The sequence below is a fragment of the Cucumis melo genome, chromosome 1 (assembly GCF_025177605.1).
Source record: "Cucumis melo cultivar AY chromosome 1, USDA_Cmelo_AY_1.0, whole genome shotgun sequence".
NCBI lineage: Eukaryota > Viridiplantae > Streptophyta > Magnoliopsida > Cucurbitales > Cucurbitaceae > Cucumis > Cucumis melo.
Window position 1 is genome coordinate 34191780 of NC_066857.1, and position 25459 is coordinate 34217238.

Here is a 25459-nt window from a genome sequence, read left to right on the forward strand (position 1 = left end):
GGGCGTATATACTCGTCTCAGTTTTCCATAATTTCCAGTAATTAAAGAATGAAAATATATTAAACTACAAGTACTCTTACCAAACTTGTTTCCATTAACATGGCTTACCAAACACAAGCTTTGAGGAGGAAAAACTGGCAAAAAAGAAAAAGCAAATAAAGTCTTGGTCTATCCACTCAAATAATGATGTTGTACTGCCACTGCACTCAAATAAGAGAAAAGTATTGCATATTCACACACATGACCCTAAAGTGACTGAAAAAACAAGAATAAAAGGATAAAAAGGAACGACGTGATTTCAATAAAGTTTATTAGACAATTATTTACACTATATCCAATTGAGTCCTTCTTCATCTTCGTCGTTGGAAATACAATCACACAAATGGCAATAATTGATAGAGAAAAAATAGTTTGAAAAGAAAAAGATGAACGGCAAGCAAATTTCTCTTAGACAATAATGTTAAAAAATAATTATGTACTCAACTGGATAAAAGAGAGCATCTAAGTTTATAAACACATTTGGCTACCATTCAAATTCTTTCTTCTCTGTGTGTGAATATCTAATAGGAATTAAGTAAGTTACGTTGGAAATTAAATAAACAACTAAGACAATTGGAGGATGAAAAGATGAAGAGATGCACGTGGATATATCTCACCTAGGTTGCTTATTAGGGTCACAATTGCAACCTTGCGTGACACTAGCACTAACTCGGCGAACAAGTCAACTGTACTAAATCCGAAAGTCACAAGCAAACTCGCAATATGATGTAGTCTTCCTTCTCGTTTTGAAAGAAAATAGTTTTATAAAACGTAAGAGAGAAAGAAAAACATTGAAAACAACATTATAGAAAGCAATGAAGACTGACAATTGCAAAAAAAACTTGGTTTGCAAAGAGTACAAACAAGGTTTTAGTCAGAGAATTGATTAGTGGGTTTCCCCTGTTGTACATTTTAACATTTTCTCAAATATATGATAGACTCACATATGAAAGTGCAAAATGTCACTTTTACAAGTAAGCGACGTAAAAATTAAAGGAAACAAATTAAGCTAAGTACACAAACATAAACATAAGGTGGTGTGAGGATATTTGGGCATGTGGTCATAAGCAAACAACACCTTGGACAAGCATGCAGCTTATGAGACTTAGCACCCGTCATATTCCAAGCCTACCGCTTTCTGAGATGCCTTTTCTTTGTTTGTCTCTTTTGCTATTTCAAAGGCAAATCAACTTTTAAAAAGAAAAATTAGGTAGTGCATGTACATATATATCTTAATTAAAGTGATTGAATAAGAGGAGGAATAAAGGATAAAAAGAAAAAAAAAAAGGAAATAAAGCATGGGAATTGCATATTAAAGTTGAGACAAATACAACAAATAATTCCATAAACAAACAGGAGTATGGAAAGGGAAAATTCTGGCTCGTTTGGCAATGCGAAGAAGCAGAGGACGACAAAAATAAATAAAATCAATATTCAGAAGTTGAACTTTCAAAGTTTATTGTCCAAGACTACAAGAAGAAAAGCAACTCGATACCATTGAAGCTCCAAACATATGCCACGGAACTACGGAAGCAAAACCTTAGTTCTATTCTAACACCCTTGTCACACTAAAGTAGAAAACATACGAACACATAGAATGGGAAGAAAAATACAAATATTTCAACAGCGGGCGGACCTCAGATTCCGCCATAGCATAGAGGGTTAGTCGAGGTTTGCCTTGCAGACATGAAATTTCAATGATCCCGCCATAGCATTGAGAGTTAGTGTTTGAGTGAACGACATGAAACTTGGAAGAGGACAGTAGGGAAAAATGGCGCGCAACCAAGAATCCAACCATTGAAACAACCCATGTTTTAATTAGTACATTTATTTACTTCTTTTTTTTCTGTTTAATATCATATTGAGTTTGATGATATACATGTGACGTTATAACAATAGGCGCAGAATTTGGATCATAATTTTTAAGACAATCGGAAAGGAGAGAGTAAAAAGGAAAAAAAGGGAAAATGTATGCATTAAGTGATGAAGACTTTGTTGATAGTTTTTGTTGGGATAAAGTTTAAAAATAGCTAGACAGTGGGTGTTACTATATGCCATGATGATCAGTTAATCCAAGATTTAATCTTCAATTTATGAAAAGTAAAACCACATCTCAGAATGCAGGCCATTACCAAATCCTAAAGTTGGATTTCACCTAACCAAGTCAAATGACTTGACTTAATTATTAACTTATGGAACACTAATTGAATCAATGAGATGCATGCAAATTCAATTTCATATCGATGTATTGCATTAAGATCATCTAGGACGAGTTAGGTTGAGTAGTATATATTTAGTTTTCAAGAACCTAACTAAATATTTATGCAATTCAATTCTATAGTTGGATTGATCGCAAGCAATTCTAATCTATTGCTTCAGATGAATAAAACACACAATCTAGTTATACATGTCGTTGGTTCACATAGCAAGCTGTAATCAAGAAATCACCAATCGTAGAATGTCATGATACATATTCCCAATAAAAACATAATTGAATCCACAACTAAAAGACACATTAATCCAGTTCTAAACTCACAAATATACATAAAATAGCTAAGGAAAATCCTTAACAAACCAAACTAGAAACGAGTACCGTAACTCATTCTCGACATTTCAAGCAATGTGGAAGAGATAAGGAATGAACCAACAAAAAAAGACTTAGAAAGTTGAGAGAGAGAGAGAATGAGTTATGGCTAACTGGAATTGGAGAGAGTTTGACCGAGGCAGTTGACGAATTATTTATAAAATCGTAACGATATCGTGACATTGTGCTTCTTTCATACCCCAAAGACAGCTACTACCTTACTAGTGTTGTTCCATAATGCGTCGCGGTGCTGCAAGGTAGAGGCTATTTAAGCCTCTTTTGCACTCCTTGGCTCCGGTTGATGCATATTAACTTCATCTACACCCAACTAAGCTTTAATTTGGCATTAACACCGTATTCTACCATTGATTATCTCATAAGCTACAAAATGGTCAAATAAGAACGTCAAATCATAGAACAATCCTAATTAAGAGAGATCAAATAACACATTTTCAGTGTGTTCAGGTCACGTCTCCTAATTGAGATAAGAGCACTTTTACTTAAAAGAGGAAAAGAGACCTTGAGCGAACCCTTTAGTTGGGATTGTGTTGGACAAAACAAAGACACTAGTATCAGTAGTACCAAATCCAATTTTGATTATATATGATGATAAAATTTTCTGTATATAAATATATGCAAATTATGTCTTTTACACATACAAAGTACTCTAAGATAGAAGGAGCAACAAATAACAACTAGAAAAGTAAAATAAAGTAGTTACTTCTAAAGAAACAACAAGAAATTAAGACAAAGAAAAGAGGAGTGCCGATGAGAAACAAGGTTCAAGGCAAGGTTCAAGGTTCAAGGTTCAAAACAAAGTGTTGTTTTGTCAAATTTAGTTAATATATATAAAAGCATATAAAATAAAATTAAAAGAAACAACGATGATGATAAATTGTGAATAGTAATAACAAAATTAAAGCATAGAAAATGAAGCTAAATGGGTTGAGAATGTTCATACCAGCAAGGAAAAGGAAGGAATGTAGTATAATGTTGGTTATGCAATGATCTTTCAATCTCTCCTATGGCTCGATCATTCTCAACATATCGGATAGAAACACCCGCATCTCATATATCATCTGTTATTGATATGTTATTTTATTGATATATACTTTATTGATAATATGTTAAAAAACTAAAACAAATAGTTCTAAAAAAATTTTTGATATTTAAAAATTGATTTCGATGAATTCAATTTACTATATATATTTTATCTAAGAAAGATGAAAACTATTGTAAAAAGACAAGAGGGGGTAAACTTAATTTTGAAAGTCTAGATGGTTACTAAACGAAATGTTGAAATTTTGTATGATAAACATTTTCATCTTATGTTTCTAACCTTTTAATAAATGTTTCTGTAAAACTTTTTCAAACTTATGTTTTGTAATTGATTTTTTTTCTATATTTTTTGAAAACAAAATGTATTTATTTGAAAGCTTCTTTTTTTTTCATTTTCAATTTTTCTTCCTAATTTGAAAAACAAGTTTCTTGCTTAAAAACTCAAAAAAGAAAAAAAAAAAAATAGTTACTATACACACTTGTTTTTTTTTTTAAATGTTGCTATATATACAAATATTTTGAATGTAATTACATGCTATTATTTGAACCTATCCATTTATAAATATAGCGCGGTATCCGATTAAAATGAAAGGAAAAATAAATTGGTATCTAAATAATAATAATAATAAGTGTGTGGTTTATGAATTAGTATTAACTTAAAAAGGGATTATATTGTGAGAAGAAAGACCTGTGAAATCAGAAATGTAAATACAATTCGGGAATATGGGAAATGTTAGGCCAATCCTGTCCTCCCTCCTTGCATCTCTCCTTAAGTTCTGGGCACCCATATATGCGAAGTTTCCTCAAACATTTGAGTTGTTGCATTTCCTTTGGAAGTGATTTTAATTTCCAACAATTACGGATATCCATAACTTCAAGAGATGTAAGGGTGACAATCCATTCTGATATACTCATCATGACACATTTTAAGCCCCATAAATGTAACATTTTAAGAGCTTGAAGATGAGAGAGCTGATTCAGATGTTGCAATCTATCACAATTTTTGATAAAGACTTCAGTTAACAAATGTAAGGTGGACACCCAATTGGGTAATCCTACTCCACAATACCCTTCAATATCCAAGCATTTAACATCTCGATGTGGTTCAAAGCCTTCCAATATTGTTTCATCATCATCGCCGTCATATGTATTATCATTCTTAAATTCCAGTTTCACATGTGGGACTCTTTTGTTTTTAAGGTTTACTAATTTGACTCTAGATGTAAAAAACCTCAACTGCTCCAAACCTATGATTTGTAAACTAGATTCTATAGAACAATTCATCTTACTGAATTTCTTTACCTTATCAAATTTTTTACAATCAAGCAAAACGTAACGTATTGTTTGTAGACTAGTCAACTTCTCCATTATTTCCACCGCATCGATATATTTTGAATAACTAAGAAGATACCTGAGATTTACAAGATTTTTAATATCCCTTGGCAGATACACTGGGGAAAAACAATCGGTTAGATCTAGTGTTTGCAATTCCGTGATGCAGTTTGGAAGTGATTTCCCAGCATCCATACGAGTAAACTTTAGATATCGAAGATGTCTAAGCTTTTTTATAGACTTCGACACATCAAAGATTTGTAATACTCGTAAACGTGGAAAGTTGGAAACTAGTCTGTCCAAAACTCCATTTGTTATTGGACTCTCCGCAAGCGAAAGAAACGTTCTTAATCCTTTGGCCTGGTGCAATTTGGATAAAACATCCTTCCATGATACTATTACATATTCAAATGAAATATGACGAGTTTGTTCACTCACAACATATTCATTATTTGGATCTCCACGTACGTACAATTTCTTTCCAGCTACCTCCCTTGCAAGATCACGCATCACATCATGCATGCAACATAATTCATTATCTTCAAAAGAAAACTCTCTAGAAGTAGAAGTTATTTCAAAGAAAAACCTCCAACATAATTCATTTAAGTACTCCTTCCCAATATCCTCTACAGATTTTCCTTCATTTGATGATTCGATAAAACCTTGAGCTATCCATTGTCCAATCAATTCAGTTGGTGTAATTCTGTATTCTTTGGGAAACAAGGATGAGTAGGCAAAACATTGCTTCAAATTTGGTGACAAATGGTTATAGCTCAATTTTAATGTTGATATCACATGACCATCATTATTGTTCTCCTCACGAGTGACATTTAAAAGGTCATTTTCTTTGATGAACTCCCAATATTCCACGGAAGTTTTTCCATTTAATAAGCGTCCTATATGTCTTATTACAAGAGGAATACCTCCACATTTTTTTGAAATTTCTTTACCCAATTTTATCAAGTTTTGATTTGTTGACTCTAAGTCGCTTTCTTCAAATGCCATTTCTTTAAACAACAACCAAGAAGAATCCTCAGTTAAGTCTTTTAGAGGAATTGTTTCAATTCTTGAAATTGCTTTACTGTCACGCTTTGTGATCAAAACCTTACTCCCTCTTGCACCATGCATTAACGAGCTTTTCAAATTCTCCCATTCATTTTCGTTTTCATTCCATACATCATCCATAACTAACAAATACTTCTTTCCTCCAATCACTTCTTGAAGCTTTGTATTTAAAGGTTCCAATTCATCTACCTTTGGTTTCTTTACGGTTGCCGATTCAATTATCTTTCCCAATATTGTTTTTGTGTCGAATTGATGAGAAACCCAAATCCAAATTCTTGTCTCAAAACAATCAGAGACTTGTTTGTCATTGTAGAGAGATTTGGCCAAGGTTGTCTTGCCAATTCCACCCATTCCAACAATAGCAATGAATGAAACGTTAGCTTTCACCTTGTCATCCTCCGCTAGTAATTTTTTTTTAAGGTTGTTCATATCGTCAACCCTTCCAAATATTTTCTGATCCACTCTTAAAGATGACTGAGAATTCCTTTGCATTCCTTTTGGATAAGATAAAACATTTTGTATCCCAACTGGATTATTGAAATGAAACTTTTCTTTTTCTTGGGAAATAACATCTAGCCTCTCATTAATTTTCTTGACTTGACATGCCATCCTATAGCTAAATGCAAGTTGGTTAGAATTGGAGAAGAAGATTCTAACCTGCTTTGCATTTTTTCCTCTCGTCATCACTTCTCGACGGAGAGCCTCAGTAGAGATTTCATCAAGCACGTCCTCAACATCGTAAAAGACGTCTCCCAACTTTTCGAGCCAATCGGTTAAAGAATGATCATTGCCTTGGAGTTGCTCTGCAACACGAAGTACAGCTTGAATGGATTTAACATTGCTCCTTAGTTTGTCAAGATCATCCTTAACACCACATCGCCTTCCAAGGTATGCTGAAGCTTGAGAGCTAAGCTTCTTCAAGATTTCCACTCCAACACCGGAAAGAATTCCTTCAAGGGCCATTTCTTCAAATTTTTTCTCTACACATGATTTATTTCTCAATACCAAAATACTTTATATAGGGAGAAAAAGAGTTAGTTGTTAGAGAATACCACCGAACTTGATTCCAAAAAATTCACCATGATTATTCCAAGTAGCAATCCCCAAGTTTTCTCACTTTTCAAAACTTCCAAGCCAAGCCTAGTTTTTCTTTTGTAAACTGCATCATAGTTGTCCCTTCTCTATTACCGTTCTCTTTTAAAAGCATTTATTCCTTTTTTAAGTCTTTAAAAGCATTTATTCTAAACCCTAAACTTGTAGGCATATCTTGTTCTACTTTTATTCTTAAGCTTTTAGGATGGTCTATTTTGGTTCCTGACTTTTGAAAAAAAACTTACACGTTGGTTCATACCTTTGTAATTATAATCCCATTTAACTCTTTTAACGAAATTTGAATTGTATCTAGTATATGAATTGAGAGAGTGAAGTAAAATCACAATGTGCCAAAATGCCAACAATAAAAATCCAAAACACAACTACTTCAATTCTTTGGTTCTCCCATAAAACATCAATTTATCATCTAACCTTTAACTATAAAAACTAAAACCATAAATTATATTAAAAGTGATTATCTTGTTTTACATCTTAGTAATCCAAACATAAAAGTCCACCTCACCATTTCGTTAACATATAATCTTAACGGCCGAGATCAAATTATGCATTTTTTTAAAAGTTTAGTGACTAAAATAGATACTTCCAAACATAAATGTATAAATAGTTTGTCTATTTTGTCATTTTTTACAATTATTTTTTTATGGTGTTTGTGCTCTCCTTTGTGTAACGCCCCAAAAATTAAGATAATTTATTGGACGTTATTTTGAATTCATTTAATGAGAATTATTTGATTTATGTGGAAATTAAAATTAATTAAATATTTGTTGGATGAATATTTAATTAATTGGAGGTTTTGGCATGTGGTGTTTGTTGAGTTTTTGATTAAATGGTATGTTATGAGGATTAAGTAAAGTTGTGGATTTTTTAGTGTTGTTGAAGTTGAATTTAATTAAATAATTATGGATGTTATTTAATTAAATTGTGGGGTGGAAAAGTTTGTTGGAGATTTAATAATTATATGTATATGTGGAAATATATATATATAATTATTATGTTAAAGGAAAAGATAATTATATTTGTAGAAATATAATTATTTAAGGAAAAGATAATTGTATTTTGGAGAAAGGATATTTAGGAAGGAAGAAAAGGTAAAATAATTATATGTTGGGAAAATATAATTATTTGTAAAAGGATAATTACTTTGGAAAGAGTTAAATGATAATTAATTATTGTGGAAGATAATTAATTATTTTGGAGGAAGATAAATGATAATTAATTATTATAGAAGATAATTAATTATTCTGCAGAAAGATAAATCTTGATTATGGAGTGGAGTTGTTATAGTTGGGTTAAGATAAATTCATGTTGGAAGTTATAAGTGATTTATTGGAAAAGATTTGATTGATTAAATTAATTGAGGATTTAAGTTAATTTGAGATTTTGGAGGGAAAATTAAAAGATAATGTTATTGTTCAATACTTATAATTAAGATGCTTTAATTTTCTTTTGTTGTTGGGTTCTTTTACTTTTGAAAGGGTAAATGAATTTTGAAAAAGTAAAAGGGTATAGAGTGGCCATATGATCGATGCCAAGAAAATGGTTGAAAATTAAAGAGAGGAATATAAAGGATTAAAATTAGGAAACAAATTAACATCAAGATTGCAATACACACAGTTTAGATAATTTCAGATTGTTCAATTCATTTGTTTGAAATCCAATCAGTAAAAGAACAATAATGGACACAGAACAAAGAAAAAAGAGAACTGGAAAAAGAAAAAGATGTATTCCTATCAAATCCAATTTATTAAAGGGCTAGATTGAGTACTCAACCTTTGCCTTTGAACTTAGATTCACTTTACATCTAAAATATGGACTTTCAATAATTTGATGTGAATTGTCCTAATAGCTATTTATGCAAGATAAAAAACAAAATAATAAAGAAAACAAAATTATTTTAAATAGCCAACTTTTAAAATATATCAACACCGAATAACATTGATAAATCTGAAATTTTTCTATATATAGTTTGTAATTATTTGGTATATTTGAAAATAAGTAAATGATAAACACAAAGCACACCAACAATTTTAACGTGGAAAACATCCTCAAGTTGAGGAGTAAAAAACCACGTGACCGTAGTCAAAATCTCCACTATCAATAGTAATAAGGTATACAACAAATAACAATGTATCAGTTTTTTAACAATAAACTAAGGGATATATAGAGAAGGATAAAAGATACACACCGGATATCTTAAACTAGGTTGACACACATGCTTAGCAATCTCATCCTATCTCTTACTCAACAGAAGTTTATCTAAAAAGAAGAAAGAAAAAGGGAAAAACTAAGAGTACGTAATAACACACGATGACTTTGTCAGCAGAATGTTCATCTCACCATTAAGGGAAAGATTGGCCAAAAGAAAAGCTTAAACTTGTTGTGAATGAAAGTCTTTCCATAGCTTAGCATAAACCATACAGTTCAATAAATCAGCACTTTTCAACCTCCAGCAATGAATCTGGAAAACAGTTTTAGATTGTAAGATTCCAAAGAACAAACTCAATAATCATATATCCTCCAATTTCAATGGTAATTAAAGATGAAACTACAAGTAATTTAATTAATTTGTACAATCAACAACAAAACCCATAATAATTAGTTATTACATTCCAAATTGGTAATAAAGTTCTATATATATATATATGTTTACATAAAAATCAATAGAAAACAATTTTAGTATCAAATATTAACGCTCATTATGTGATTGTATGTTCTCTGACTTTTTTAATTATTTGCTTCCAAAGTACTTTACCAAGTAGTCTTTTATTCTCAAATAAAAATCACTTATAACATTAGAGATATTATTCATATACAATATAATTATGCAATGACTACCATTAAAAATCATTAAAATGATTTAAAAGACATAAAGAAAATCACTAATAATAATGGAAACTCAACTAATCTAGCTATAATCTTATACTATATATAAAAAACGGATAAATTTTTCCTTACTATTTTACCGTTTTTTTATAACCATTTTCATTATTAATTTGATGGATAATTTTGTTATTTTGATGTTATGTTTATTTTTTTTCCTCTTCGTATTTTTTCTTCTATATTCAATGATATAGAAATAAATCTTTAATATACTTAATCTACTTTTCTCATATCTATTCTATTATTTTAGCAATTTTTTTACTTCTTTTATTATTTTTGCCTAAATTTTCAAAACGAATCTAAAAGAGAAAAAAAAATAATAATTCAAAAATCAATATGACAGATCATCATGATATAGAAAAAAAGGTTTGAAATATCAGGGGCATCACACGTGTTAAATACTAGTATATATAAAAGTCTTAACGTGGAGAAACTTTTTTCTCTTTATTATATCCTTGAGATTAGTTGTATGTTTCAAATCACTATTTGGTTTTATGGTAAATTCATTTTTAATTTTATTTTTTTTATAATTATAAAAAGCAACCCTCTCCCATTACTTTTTTAATTAATTATACTTAGGTTAATTTAATGGAATTAAAGTATGCTTATTGTGAAATGTTGAATGCAAGTGGTTTTTCATTTACCCATTACTTTTTGAATCAATTATACTTAAGTTTAATTGAATTAAAGTATGCATAATATGAAAAGTTGAGGTTTTTCATTTACCCACTACTTTTTTAATTAATTATACTTAAGTTTAGTTGAATTAAAGTATAGGATATGGAGAGTTGAAATGCAAATGGTTTTTCATTTATATTTTAGAAATTAATTACAAATTAAATATCTTATTAATTCTAATTAACAATACAAATTTAAAGACTTAAAAGTTGAAAAGTTTTTGTAACATTTTTTTTTACTATATAAAAGGTTTTCTTGATTTTTTTTTTCTACCAACGTTGTTATTGAGAAATTTGGTATGTCAATCATTTAGCAAAAGTATTATCATGTTGAAATAGCAATATGTGATCATGCAAAAAAACAAGTTTTAAGTTTTTCCTTCCACGAATACTATTAAGCCCACCAAATAACAATGAATATCCATTTAAGTTCAAGAGAAAATAATTCCCTATTCATTCATGCTTTGCAATGACAATTAATAAATCCCAGAGACAAACAATTCCTAATGTTGGAATATATCGATATATGCAAGTCTTACATCTAAATTCTTATATTTTAATCTAATTATTCAAACTTTTTCTCATGTATATCTAATTCTATTACATTTTGAATTTCATACCTTTAAATTTAGCACAAGTTAAACACATACATGCAATTTACTTTAATCTAAAGCTACGTATTATACATGTCATGCGCATGGCTTTTACTAATATAATAAAAACAACTCTATATGGAAACAAAAAACAACAAAAACAAAAACAATGTTCACCATATATAATAATTGCATATATGATATACTTTATATAAAGTATAAATCAAATATATTCCACACTACACAAATGAAGATCACATTGTAATAATGAAAAAATGGATATATTATTTTTGCTATATTTGGAATGCTAAAAGTGATAGAATTGTGTGTATATATCGATATGGTATGAAGTTTTATAATAAATAATAAATGTTTTAAAGTCCCAAAACCTACACACTTTATACCTTTGTGTGAAACCATGTGTTGTAACAACCATAGACTATACAAAAGAGAAAAGTAAGAGAAATCAAAATGAAACGACTATTGCTTTTTCAAAGAACAATCAATATAAAACAATGAGAGAAAATTGATTTGCATACCTCAATGAAGTTAATAAATTCATCTAAGAGAAACTTTTGGAATATGGGCGATCTTGGCCAATCTTCTCCTTTGCCTTTCTTGCACCTTTCTTTCAATATGGGACAATCATCTATTGTTAAGTTTTGTAAATTATGGAGGTGTTGAATCCCTTCCGGTAGTAAAGCTAGCTTTTCACAATTAAAAATTACTAATATTGTAAGTGAGGTGAGGTTGCCAATTCCTTCTGGTAGCATAGTTAGCTTTCCACAAGAAATAATATGTAATTGTGTGAGTGAGGTGAGGTTGCCAAACCATTCTGCTAGGCTCTTTAAATTTTCACAATAGCTTAAATAAAGAAATTGCAGAGATGTCATGCAATGTTGCCAACACTCGGGGAAGTACTCCAATTTACTCAAGTTGCGAAGACTTAGAGAGGTGAGGTTTTCATAAGTTTTCAATGGTACAACATTCAACTCATCCTCTGAATCAAAGATGAGCAACGTTTTCAAATTAGGTGCATGCCAAAACTTCAACATATGTAGTGGGCGACGACCATAAATCCTCAAACAAGAAAGGTAAGGAAATATTATTGTAGGAGATTTGGTTGAGGTTGTACCCTTGCACCAGCTCACCAACTTAGGCATCTTCGAAATCTCTAATTCATTCAAGGATGGAAAAATTGTTGATGAAGAAACAGAATCATTATTGTTCACAATAATGTACTCGACGTTGGGTAAGTCACAAAGCTCAAGACGCTTGAGATTAGGAAATTGATCAAATCTAGGGAGATGTCGTAATCTTTCACAATCATGAAGACGTATAGTGACAAGACAATCGAGGAACTTAACGGATACCCAATTACATAAATTCACTCCACCATATCCATCAATATATATCTTTTGAAGATTTGAATGTGGTTGTAAGCAATCTAAAACACTTTCGTAGATCACATCCCCCAACTCACCAATTGTATGTTTCTCCTAATGTAACTTCAACTCTTGAAGACCAGACTTTAGTTGCAAGAACTTACCCTTCATTTTATGATCAACAATACTGGTACCAAATTCCAAATGTTCAATGGTTAATGTTCCTCTTAATTTGGTAAGTCTATCCAACTCCTTTAACTCACCACCCTTTTTATTTCCCAACACAAATCTATTCATTGTTTGAAGATTAGTCAACTTACCTAATCCTTCTGGCATATGAGTGAGAGCCAAACATCCCAGCAAATCAAGGTGCTTAAGTTTGACCAAGTTTTTAGTATCTTCCGGTAATTCTTTTAATTTTCGACAATAAGAAAGGATAAGTGTTTCCAAATTAATTAACTGAGTAATAGAATCAGGAATGAATTCTATATTCCAATTGTTAGAAAGATCAAGTCGCCTAAGATTGTTGCAATTTTTTATTTCTTTCGGCAATCCTTTTAAATTACGACAACTCTTAAGTATAAGTGCTTCCAACTTACACAACTCAGTAATAGAATCGGGAAGGAATCTTAAATTAAAATTATAAGAGAGATCCAAATGCTTAAGGTTGATCAAGTTTCCTACATTATTGGGTAGACTTTTTAATTCTTGACTTTGAAAGATAAATGTTTCTAAATTGTACAACTTCATAATGCAATCTGGAAGATCTGTACTAATTACTGTACAATTCTTAATTCTCAAATATCTCAAATGTTTCAACTTGCCAATAAACTCCAAAGACTCTACATCTTCGATTCCACCAATCAACTGTGAGTGCCATGCTCGCAATCGAAAAATATTACAGAAGATTATTTCTCTGAAGTTCTCCCATTGTGAATAAACGCCATAATGATCTTGACGAAAAAATGTCCTCAAATATTTTGCCTTAGATAAATCTCCCATAAGTTGATTTTCATGACTACGTCCTTCCAAAAAAAAGTGACGAGTTCTTTTGTCGATATCATTTCCTTTCAGTCCACGCACACATTCATTATTTGCTATCGAACAAGCGAGATCATGCATCAAATCATGCATCTTACATGACATTATCTCTCCCGAAGCATCTTTTTCAAACTCTTGAAAAAATGACCTCGATAATAACTGCATGAAATAATCATCACCAATATCAACGAGGTAATTATCGTCATTGTTGCCATTTGGTTGAATGAAACCTTGTGCTCTCCATAGTAATATAAGTTCATCCTTTTGAATTTTATAATCTTTGGGGAACAAAGCACAATATCGAAAACATTGGTTCAAGTTAAACGATGGGAGATATTTATAGCTAAGCTCAAGAATCAATTGCATTTCTTTTAGAGCATCTTGTTCTTGTCTAAAAACTTGATAAAGTTCCTTATCCTTGAAAGATAACCAAAATCTTTCTGACTTATTATCTTTTAAAAGTCCTCCAATGTTTCTTATTACAAGTGGAACTCCATTTAACATTGACACAATCTCCATGCCAATTTTGATAAAATTTGAATTCTTTTGATCATGCTCAGCCTCTTGACTATCCAAACGTCCTTCCAAACCTGTCATCTTTTGAAACAATAACCAAGAATTGGACGCATCCAAAATTTGTAATAGATGGACGAAAGTAGAGTCAAAAGTTTTAGCAACTTGTTCACTGCTTGTCGTGATCAAAATCCTACTACCCTTTGCACCACCCATCAACAATCTTTTCAGATGTAACCATTCCTCTTTTTTCTCATTCCACACATCATCCATGACGAGCAAATATTTCTTTCCATCAATTTGCTTTCTAAGCTCACATTGTAATGAATCTAATTGAAGGAATGATTCTGTCTTCTTCCCGATTGCAGACTCTATTATCTTTTGGATAATAATTTTTAGATCAAATTCTTCAGAAACACACACCCAAAACTTCATCTGAAACTGACCATCATTAGTCATACCGTAATGGGTATAAATAGACTAAGCAAGGGCAGTCTTACCCAATCCTCCCATTCCAACAATGGAAACTATTGCAATATCCTCTTTGGTGTTGGAATTTAGTAGAAGATCTATGACTGCTTCCTTGTCATCGTTCCTACCAATCACTTCGTCTTCAAGTATAAAAGAGTGAGTCTCCCGCCTCTTTCTCAACCCGTCATCATCATCTCTTCCCTCTATCACATTCTTACGAAAGCTAAATTGATTTTTATCTTCATTAATAGCTTGCAGCCTCTGCCTGATTTCCTTGATTTTGTGGCCTATTTTCCAATCAGATTTAAATTTGGAGAAGAGGATATATACTTGTTTTCTGTATCTTCGGTGTTTGGCCAGAACTTGCCTTCTCAAGGTTTCGTAAGAGGACACGTCGATCAAGTCATCAATCTCGTACAAAACATCCTGAAGCTTTAAAACCCAATCTTTGACTTGATTGTTCTTGGATTGTTGCTCCTCGGCGTCGAGAAGCACGGCTTGAATGGCAGAAAGAGAGTGTTTGAGTTTGTGAAGTTCAGAATTGACACGCCATAGGGAACCAAGCTCTTGGAGTGCGGAAGAGCCCAATTTGAATATGATGTCTGGAGTAAGGTTGTAGAGAATAGCTTCAGCATTAGTGAAAGGATTTGGAAGATGAAGGGGAGGTGAAGAGTATGGTAAGGGATGAGGGTTTGTTGTAATGAAGAGAAGTGTGTGATCATGTGAGTTTGTTTGGGTAATTGGAAGATAAAGCCGAAGACCACACAGATTAAAGGCCTCATTTACATTTAAGGAGTGGTAGAGTGTTATTACTTTTTTCCCCACTCTCAAATCAATAGGCAACTTTGCACTACGAAAGAAAAAAAAGCAAAGAAAGTATTGGTCTATGCACTCAAATAATAATAATAGAATATGATATGCCTTTTCTTTTCAAAGGCAAATAAATTAACTTTAGAAAAAGAAAAAAGTAGTGGATATTCACACATGACCCCAAACTCACCGAAAAAACAAGAATAAAAGGAGAAAAAGGAACGACATGATTCAATATAAAGTTAAGAGTCAATTATTTACACTATATCCAATTGAGTCTTTCTTCATCTTCGTTGTAAATACAATCATAAATAGCAATTTATTGATAGAGAAAAAATAAATTTGAAAAGAAAAAGATAAACTTCAAATTTCTCTTGGACAATAATGTCAATAAATTATCATCCCAAAAGGTCTCATATCAATGAAGATAGTTGTCCTTACTTATATATCCAAAATCATCCCCTTATCTAACCGATGTGGGACTTTGCTCGGATTCATACATGCACTTGGATATCTCACTTAGGTTGTTTAGTGTCACAATCGCAACGTTTCAAATATGGGACGACGGAAGATTGTGCAGCATTTGCTCTAACCTGGTGAACCAGTCAGCCATACTAATTCCAAAAGTCATTGGGGAAACTCACAGTATGATGTAGTCTTTCTTCACGTTTTGGGAGAAAATAGTTCATCAAAAGTGAGAGAGAAAGAAAAGCGTTGAAAACACACTACAAGAAAACGAAGCATTTCCGAAGCCAAAAAAGACGTCGGTATAAAGAACGTTGGGAAAAAGGGTATTCCTGACGCTATCAAGACTGCGTTGGGAAAAAAAATTTCCCGACGCATCAAATAGGCGTCGGCCACACGGCGTCGGGAAAAGGCCAAATTAATTAAAAAAAACACATTATTCCTGATGTCGTGCACAGTGCGTTGGAAACAACGTCGGGAATAGGGGGTTTTCCCGATGTACTATGCGGTATCAGAAAAATCGTTTAATGAGCGTCAGGAATTTCCTTTTTCCCGACGCCTTTTTGGGGATTTCCTAACGCTGCGACACTACGTCGGGAAAACCCCTTTTTAATCGTTTCAGTTCTGTATTTATAGAACTGAAACTGAGAGGAAAAAAGAGAGGAAGAGATCGTCGAAGCCGAGAGGAGATCGAATTGTTCCGCCGCCGTTCCGCTGCCTTTTCGCTGTCGTCCCTCGCTGTCGTCTGCCACTTTAGGTAAGTGGAAAATTAAAATTTGTTTAGTTTAAAGTTATGTTTTAGGGTTTTTTTTTAGGAAAATTGTCTTAGGATTTTCTATTGGAATAGATTTTTGTTTGATAAATGTATTTTTGTATAGAATGTGTGTAATTTGTGGTTAATTTTATATTTGAAGGGTTTAGGGCTTATGATTTATAGTTAATTTCAAAATTGAATTGGGAGGGTTAATATAGTTAAATTGAAATTTTATTGTTGATTTGAGATGGCTATCCTGCAGTTATGGTAGCTTTTTTGTTTTGAATTTGCTATTTTCAAGGGGTGGTAGCTAAACTTCATGAAGCTTTGGAACGGATTGAAGTACAAGATAGAAATCACCAAGCATTAGCTTCACAAGTGGAAAGCATGAAAAAGATGATAGAAGAATTAACTCGTGCACAACAAGGACCACCACATGATCCCTAGCTCTGCGGTATGTATATGTCTTTATTATTCTTAAGTTTTTACAATATATGATTATGTTCTAAACTTAGTTATTTTTATATCATTTTTAGGACCGAAGGTGTAGAATGATGCGCATACACACCTCATTGGGAGACTTTTTCTTATGTTTGTGTTTTTTCTATTTTGAGAATTATATTTTTTGTAGTGAATTTATTCGTATTATTAATTTTAATTATTTTTTTTAATTTGTGTTTGTATATTTCTTAATTTTTATTCAATTTGTTTTAATTTAATCCAAAACGTCGGAAAAAATATTTGAGCAATCCGAACATCGTTGTGAATGTTTGAGCAAAATATTTTAAGGAAAAAAATATAAATAAAATATTAAATATATATATATATATAAAGAAATTCCCGACGTAATGAAACGTCAGGAAAAAACGTCGGAAAAGAGGAATTCCCGACGCCGCAAGGTGCGTCGGGAAAGAGGTATTCCCGATGTCTTTCTCTCGACGTTCTTCCCGACGTCGTGTTGTACGTCGAGATATCCTTTCGCAACGTACTTTTCATTTTCGCCGACGTTTTTTGGCGTCGGGAGTACACCCGTCTCTTGTAGTGACACCATTAAATAAAACATTGAAGACTGATAATTGGAAGAAAGTTTGGTTTGCAAAAAGTACAACAAGACTTCGTCGGAGAATTGACTAGTGGATTTTTCCTTTCAAATATGACAGACTTGCATATGAAAAATGTGAAATGTCATGTTAGAGCAATTTCATTTAGTGATATTAAGTCGATTTTAAATGATATCAAGTTTATTTGTTAAAAAAAAAAAAGAGTTAAAAAAACTACATATCAATAAAAAGAAACACAAAGTATGTTTAGAAAATAGGTTAAAGGGGGAGTTTGTTGCCGCTAGCTATGTGTGTCTTTGGTGTTGAGGCGTTTTTTATGTGCTTGGCCATAAAAGAAATTTTGAATCAATCAAAAAAGTTTGTTTTAGTTGGCTACATATATGCTAATATTTTGAATCTAATTATTATATTTGCAACTATTTCAATCTTTTAAATCATTTGGTTTGGTACCATCTTAAATCACCAATTATAAATCCTTGCATTTTCTAATTATCGAAATAGAAGGATCAACCATCATAGATGAAATTTAATTTAATTTCAATAACCAAAAACCAGGTGAGTATAATCAAATTCTTCACTATCAATGATAATAAGAAGGCTTTATCCTTTGATGTTTTAGTATATTTAGAAAAAAGTTATATTGATACATTGGAGTATATAATTTGGAGAAAGGCTCAAGAGTGATGTGATGAAGTTGGAATTATTGTGAAGGGAAAACGTCCAAAAGAAACTCAGGGAAACAAACAAAAGGACATGAAGTAAATCCAAATTTAGAAAAGCTTTTTTTCTCTTTCTTTTTGTATGATATTGACCACACAAAGGCCTCATTTTAAAGAATAGTATTATTAGTATTACCAGCCATTTTTCCTGGCTCTCACCTCAATGATTGAGTTGAATCTACAAGATTACATGGAGGGAGACATTTGAAAAAAGAAAACCTAAGTTTGTAGAAATTTTGAGGATTGAAAAGTGACTCAATAACTAGGCCTCTAATCACTTTAATTTGATTCAACTTTGGGCGTCGAACCAAATCGAATTATAAAAACTATTGAAGGTAAATAAAGAACCAATCAACTTCAACAGCCAAACGTTATAATTGAAGAAAAAAACATTTTAAACACATTAACCAACATGGTTTCGATTCGTTTAAGTGATTTTTTCCTTACACCAATGTATCAATAATTTAGGGTTAAAATAGATACAAGTGATAGGTAACGACATCAAATGATTTAATTTTAATCGGTACAATCCTTAAAGTTTCAGGATTATAAAATTATGTTTCTCATTTCAATCAAAGTATCATTAGGAAATGCTAGATCTCAATAATAATAGAACTTACACCTAGAATCATATTTTATACATCAATCTATTCACTTTTCTATTACCACAATTTAAAAAGTTATATTTTAAAAATTCACAGATGAAAGAGGTACATTTTAAAAACTAATTGACCAAGTAAGTGTATTCTTATAAACTAAAGGGTGTTAAGCAAACGTGCAAAAACTTTCCCAAATTGAAGAGTAAAAAACCAGTAGTCAAAAACCCAATGTTAATATATAGATAGGTACCACTATACATACCTATCAATTGACAATACATTACATTTAAAATCAAAAAAGCAACAATATTACTTGAAAGGAAATGGAAAAAGAACAGTCCATTAAAAGATGGCACCCAGTTACTATCGTCATACTCATTTTCTTTGCTTTTAGTTCCTTCCTCCACCTATGCCTCTGTTATGGAACAAATGGAATGACTTTCTCCTTCTTTATACAGCACTGTCAGATTAAAAAAAAACTGAACTCAATAATCCTTCAATTTCATTGTTAGATATTTGACTTGAAGTGTACAAATAAACACCTAAGCCAAAACAATTGCAATCCCAATCAAATTGGTAGGTTGTTAGTCTAAGGAAAAAGATCGAGAGCAGAAGAAAAGCAATTATATCATTACCCACCATTTTGTGATCATTGTCTGTTCTTGGGATTTGACTTCTGTTGATGCAATCATATTGAAATCAATACTGAATATTTCATGGTGAAAACAAACCTACAGATCGAGTTGAAAACCATAACTATAAGCTAATTAAGAAAAGCAAATCTTTGCACTTTTAAGTAACAGATTGACAAAAAGACGGTGTCTACTAACTCAACTACCATCTGTAGTTTAGATCTCCACATCCAATTTGTAAAAAAGAGAAAGGAAAAGGAAAAGGAAAAGGAAGTACTTTGCTGCAAAAACACTAGAGAAAGCGCTTCCACACAGCCTTAATTCTCTCTTCTTCTTTTCAATTATTATCTCCATAAAACCAAAATGTATATAAAAGTCACTACGAACACCGTTTAAAAGTGCTTGTAATATTCCAACAATAGAAAAAAGTGGAAATTATTGTTACGTTGTGTGAATTAGAAGAGAACACGAAGAGGTATATGTGTGCATACCTTTATTCCTTGGAGTAGAGATCATATGAAGTTCGGCTTTTTGAAGCTCTTAAAACCAGTAACGTAATGTGTGCCTGTAATGTCGTCAATAATTCACATATCATGGAAATGATTGTTTTAAATAAAGAATGAGAAATTTTCACGTGTAAAAATGTAAATCTATTTACAAAAATAGCAAAAAAAAACAACATTGATAGGCTTCTATCAAATGTTAATAGACTACTTCTATCTTTAATGTTTATCTAGGTTGTAAAGAATTTAGAAAATTTTAATGTAACTTGTAAATAGTTTCCATTTTACTAGAAAGAAAGTAATTATGACGAGAAATAAAATGTGCATTACCTACATCCCGTCAAGGCATGTGTGAAGTCAGTCCAATCCTCCTTGTCTTCTTTTTCTTCTTCCTTTTGTTTCTCGTCTTGAATCCGCAATTTGGGACAGTTCAAAATTCTCAAGAACCGTCCTCCTGGTAAGGAGCTGTGGTGGTGGAGAAATTCTTGGGGCAAGGAGACTAAATTGGGACAATCTTCAAGACACAAACTTGAGAGTGAAGTGAGGCGAGTGATTCCTTCTGGCAAGGAAGTTAATTTGGGACAACTCCAAATAAGCAAGTGTGATAGGGAAATGAGGTCGCCGACATCTTCCGACAATAAAGGTAAATTAGGACATCTATCAATTTCCAAATGTGATAGTGAAGTGAGTTTCCCAATCCCCTCGATACTCACTAAATTTTCACAATTTGATAGCTTCAAAGTTTCAAGACTTGTGATATATTTCAAACTCTTGGGCAAATACTCCAATTTGGGAATGCTCTCAAGCCGAAGTGTCCGGAGATTAAGGAGTTTTTTCCATACTACATCACCATTATCCTCATCGACAAGATGGGGAGAAGAAATTTGTAAACTTTTGCAGCGTTCTATGATAAGAGACTCAAGATGTGTCATATTGCAGAATAACTCCACTGGCAATAACTCAAGATCAATAATTCCAATCTCAAGGAAAGATAATTTAGACAATGTTGAAGAAGAAGAAGAAGAAGAAGAATGTTCAGAAAGGTTGGTAGCCATTCGTATTACCATTTCAAAAAGTTGCACACTGACACCACATATTCTCAATGATTCCAAAGATGGATGTTGTGGAATAGAAGCCAACAGAGGACAATAAAAAATACATAATTCTGAGAGTTGATGTAATGTTGTTGGACATGAAATTTCCCCCTTCCACCACCCTTTCAACTTGGGCATGCTCTCAATCCTTAGTTTCTCAAGGGATGGAAAAAATGTTGTTGAAGAAACAGAATTGCTGCTATCGATGTATTCAATATTGGGCAAGTATCCAAGAAGAAGATGCTTGAGATATGGGAATTGATCAAACTGTGGGAGATGCTCCAAATTTCCACAATGTGAAAGCTCTATGCTAACCAAACCACCCAGGAAATTAGAACAAAACCAATCACATAACTTCATTCCTCTGTATCCTTTTATAATCATTTTGCGAACATTTGAATGTGGTTTTAAGCACTCCAAAACTCCCTCATCATCTTCATCACCATCATCTAAGATATCTTCATGATCCATTTTTATGTTCCAGTGTAATTCCAACTTTTGAATTCCATACATTTCTTTCAAGTAGCTTACATTTTTCAAATCAGTAGTTGTGCAAAATTGTAAACCTTTAATACTCAATAATCCTCTCAAGCTTTTTAGTCCATTCAATTCACTTAAGTCACCACCTTTATTCTTTCCTAATGCGAACATACTCATTGTCTGAAGGTTGGTCATCCCACCTAAGCCTTTTGGCATGTGAGTCAAACTGCAACAATCATAGATATCAAGATGCCTGAGATTGATCAAATTGTTAATATCTTTTGGCAATTTTCTTAGCCAAAAGCAGTAGCGAAGGATAAGTGTTTCCAAATTATACAATCTGGTAATAGAATTGGGAAGGAAACTTACATTCAAACCAGAAAGATTAAGATATCTCAAATGTTTCAACTTATCAATAAACTTAGGAGGATGACAACAACATCTATCCAAATTCAATGTTCGTAATCGGAAAAGGTTCATGTGATAAGTTTTCTTGAAAGAACGGAAAGAAGCACTACTATCAATATCCAATGTTCTCAAACTTGTTACCTCAGTGAATGATTTTGATACAACTTCCCTTGTTGTCCTCTTGCTTAAGAGAAAAGAGGCATGTCGAGTCCTTTTGTCAATGGACCCAACATCATTATCACTTACAACCGCACATTCATTTTCTCCCATCGAACACGCAAGATCATGTAACAAATCATGCATCTTACAGTACTTGAAGTCTCCCCATTTGTTTTTTCTTACGTCTTGAAAGAATGACCTCCCCACTAACTCTTTAAAATAATCCTCACCCACATCTTCAATTGCCTTTTTATTATGTGCTTGAATGAAACCTTGTGCCATCCATTGTTTTACCAATCCTTCCTTTTTAAACTCATAATCTTTGGGAAACAAAGCACAATACGTAAAACATTGCTTCAAATTAGGTGGAAGGTGGTTAAAACTTATCTTCAATATTGGTTGAATTTGATCATCTTGTTGCAAAATTGAGTCAAGTTCGTTGTCCTTGAATGACGACCAATCCATTTCTGTGTTTTTGAAATATAACAAACGTCCAACTACTCTTATTGCAAGGGGATAACCTTTCAACTTTCCTACAATCTCTTTACCCATTCTAACCAAATTTGAATTCTCAAGCTCTTCTTCTTTGTTTAAGAATGCCATTTTCCTAAACAACGCCCAAGAGTTGTCCTTGTCAAGTTCTTTTAAGTGATGGAACCAAACAGTGTCAGAAGCCTGTGCAACTTGTAGATTACGGGTTGTCACCAAAATCTTACTTCCTCTAGCACCACCCATTAAAAATCTTTTCAGACCAATCCATTTCTCGTGGTCTCCATTCCACACATCATCCATGACCAACAAGTATTTTTTCCCATCAATTTTCTCTTGAAGCATACTTTGTAATATATCCAACTGAAGGGACTCTTGTTTTGTTTTCGTAATAGACTCTAAAATCTTTTCAACAATTACTTTGATATCAAATTCTTCAGAAATACACACCCACATTTTCAACTTAAAATGATTGTTTATTTTTCGATCATTATAGACAGCTTGAGCAAGTGCTGTCTTTCCTAATCCTCCCATTCCAACAATGGAAACAACTTCAACGTTATCCTTTATGATGTTGTTGGTATTGAATAGAAAATCCATAATAGATTTCCTATCCTCATCCCTACCAATGACTTCCCCCTCGAGTATGAATGAGGAAGTCTCTCGTACCTTCCTTGGCTCATTATCTCGTACCTCCCTCACACTCACAGAAAGGTGAAGTTGAGCTTTATCAGCCGCAATAGCATCTAGCTTCTCCCTAACTTTTTTAATTGTTTGACCCATTTCGAAACCAAAAGCAATCTGATTAGATTTGGAGAAGAAGATACGTACTTGTTTGGTGGTTGTTCTATCTTTGGTAAGAACTTGTCTTCTCAAAGTTTCATAAGAGAACTCGTCAATCAAGTCATCAATGTCATAGAAAACATCTTTAATCTTTGAAATCCAATCCTTGACTGTGTGGCTCTTGGATTGTTGCTCCTCGGCATCGAGAAGCACGGCTTTAATGGCCGAAAGAGTGTTTTGGAGTTTATCGAGCTCATCGTTGACACCCCACAGAGATCCAAGTTCTCGAAGTGCAGAAGATCCCAATTTAGTAATAACACTAGCAGCAACATTGAAAAGAATTGAATCCGCCATGGATGAAAAATGAAGGCTGAGAAGAAGAGAATATTATTGTATACGAAGGGATAAAACAAAAGTCAATGGTCTTATGAACACTTAGAAGAAAGCAAAGTGGCGGCGGCTTTCTTCATAAAAACAAACTTTTTCAAATTCCAATAATTAAGAAAGCAAAGCAAACCAACTTTGAATAATCAATGGAACGATAAAAAAAATTACAACATAATCATTTCCTTTTTAAGTTTTTTTATTTTTAAAAATTAAGTGAATTTCCTTACCATTTCTTATGTTTATTTCTTTAATTTTTAATTTTTGCTTTCGTTTTTTAAACCATATGGAGAAGATAAATAATAAATAAAGAAATTTAGAAGTGAAAATAGTATTATATTACTTAATATAAAAGAAAACAAAATCAATATACAAAATACAGTTACATGCCTAAATAATTTATAATAAAGAACAAATAGAAAATAACTCTAAGTAGTGTCTCCCTACAAGTGTACCAAAGCCCTTCAATAATATTAATTTTGTATGTAATATTTGTTTATTTTTTTAGTAGACATATTCAAGAATCGATTAGATACATTAGTGGAATTCAAAACTGGACTAAACTTGTAATTTCACCAAGTAAATATCAAGTGCGTAAGGCAAGACAAATAAATAAAATAATTAACATAAATATGAATACAATTTAAAGTTTCGAAGGTCACTCTCTATACCCCACCATAAGGTAAACTTAAGAGGATCACTCCTAAAACCTCCTAAGGTTTTTGTCAATGAGATACATACTTGCGTTGTTTAAAGTGTAAACTAACAAATTCAAGGCATTTTAACAAATCTTTACTTTGACCTAAATTATTATTTCACATAGAGACATTTGCAAAAATAACAAAAACATTTATGATAATAGAGCCTATGTCACCACATTTTCTAAATTGCAAAAGTAGCAAATTTAAAAACCGATAACCTTTATAGTTGTCTGATAACCATCTAATATCATTAATTACTTGTAATATTTGTCATATTCGCAATATGCAAAAAAAGAGGTGCTATGGATCGTTTTTTTTTCTAAATCTTTTTGTTATTTGATGCAATTCCCCTTTCATATATAATATTAATTGTACTAAATGTAACACAAACACATTATCAAACATACCCAAACTTTTCCCTCATGTCGTATAGTGTCCCACCAGTAGGAAATTAATTCTTTGTAGGTGATCGCAATATATTGAAATGACCTCTTAATTCCTGTATGTATTAATTGGATTCATTAATTTCTATTAACAAATTCTTTAATGATGATTAAGATAGAGTCAATTGTATTTATTTATTTATCAGACTCCTTCCAGATTAAAAAAGAAAGTACAGTTTAAATAAAAAGACAACTTGATAAATTTGAATGGACGTTTATAACT

The 25459-nt window shown here is 32.0% G+C and overlaps 4 protein-coding genes across 9 annotated transcripts; all 4 read right to left on the minus strand.

Annotated features, from left to right (window-relative positions):
• Positions 1-2470: 2470 nt before the first annotated feature.
• LOC103500012 (disease resistance protein RGA2-like) lies at positions 2471-7212 on the minus strand. The gene is made up of 3 exons (XM_017047180.2): positions 4371-7212; positions 3585-3702; positions 2471-3004 (listed from the first exon to the last, which is right to left on the minus strand). Exon 1 carries the CDS (start codon positions 7040-7042, stop codon positions 4379-4381), a length of 2664 nt encoding a protein of 887 aa, XP_016902669.2. The 5' UTR covers positions 7043-7212; the 3' UTR covers positions 2471-3004; positions 3585-3702; positions 4371-4378.
• Positions 7213-9217: 2005 nt separating this feature from the next.
• Positions 9218-12841, minus strand: LOC103500011 (putative disease resistance protein RGA1; the record flags this gene model as incomplete). Its single annotated transcript, XM_051082801.1, has 3 exons — positions 9218-9448; positions 9530-9650; positions 11882-12841. Coding segments are annotated over 2 exons (1050 nt in total), but the record flags the coding sequence as incomplete, so codon positions are not given.
• Positions 12840-14745, minus strand: LOC127150363 (putative disease resistance protein RGA3). The gene has a single exon (XM_051088065.1). The coding sequence runs from the start codon at positions 14738-14740 to the stop codon at positions 12842-12844; it is 1899 nt and encodes a 632-aa protein (XP_050944022.1). The 5' UTR covers positions 14741-14745; the 3' UTR covers positions 12840-12841.
• A 4592-nt stretch (positions 14746-19337) lies between these two features.
• LOC103499954 (putative disease resistance protein RGA4) lies at positions 19338-24156 on the minus strand. 6 transcript variants are annotated; one of them, XR_007822703.1, is made up of 4 exons: positions 20630-24156; positions 20284-20357; positions 19800-19891; positions 19338-19620 (listed from the first exon to the last, which is right to left on the minus strand). XR_007822703.1 is itself a non-coding variant. In XM_051088071.1 (3 exons), the coding sequence occupies exons 1-2, from the start codon at positions 24060-24062 to the stop codon at positions 20305-20307; spliced, it is 3486 nt and encodes a 1161-aa protein (XP_050944028.1). In that variant the 5' UTR covers positions 24063-24156; the 3' UTR covers positions 19338-19620; positions 20284-20304. The 6 variants fall into 6 exon arrangements, 2 of the variants coding, with proteins under 2 accessions (XP_050944028.1, XP_050944036.1); XR_007822704.1 differs by having other exon boundaries at positions 20626-24155; XR_007822706.1 differs by having other exon boundaries at positions 23757-23903.
• Positions 24157-25459: the final 1303 nt, after the last annotated feature.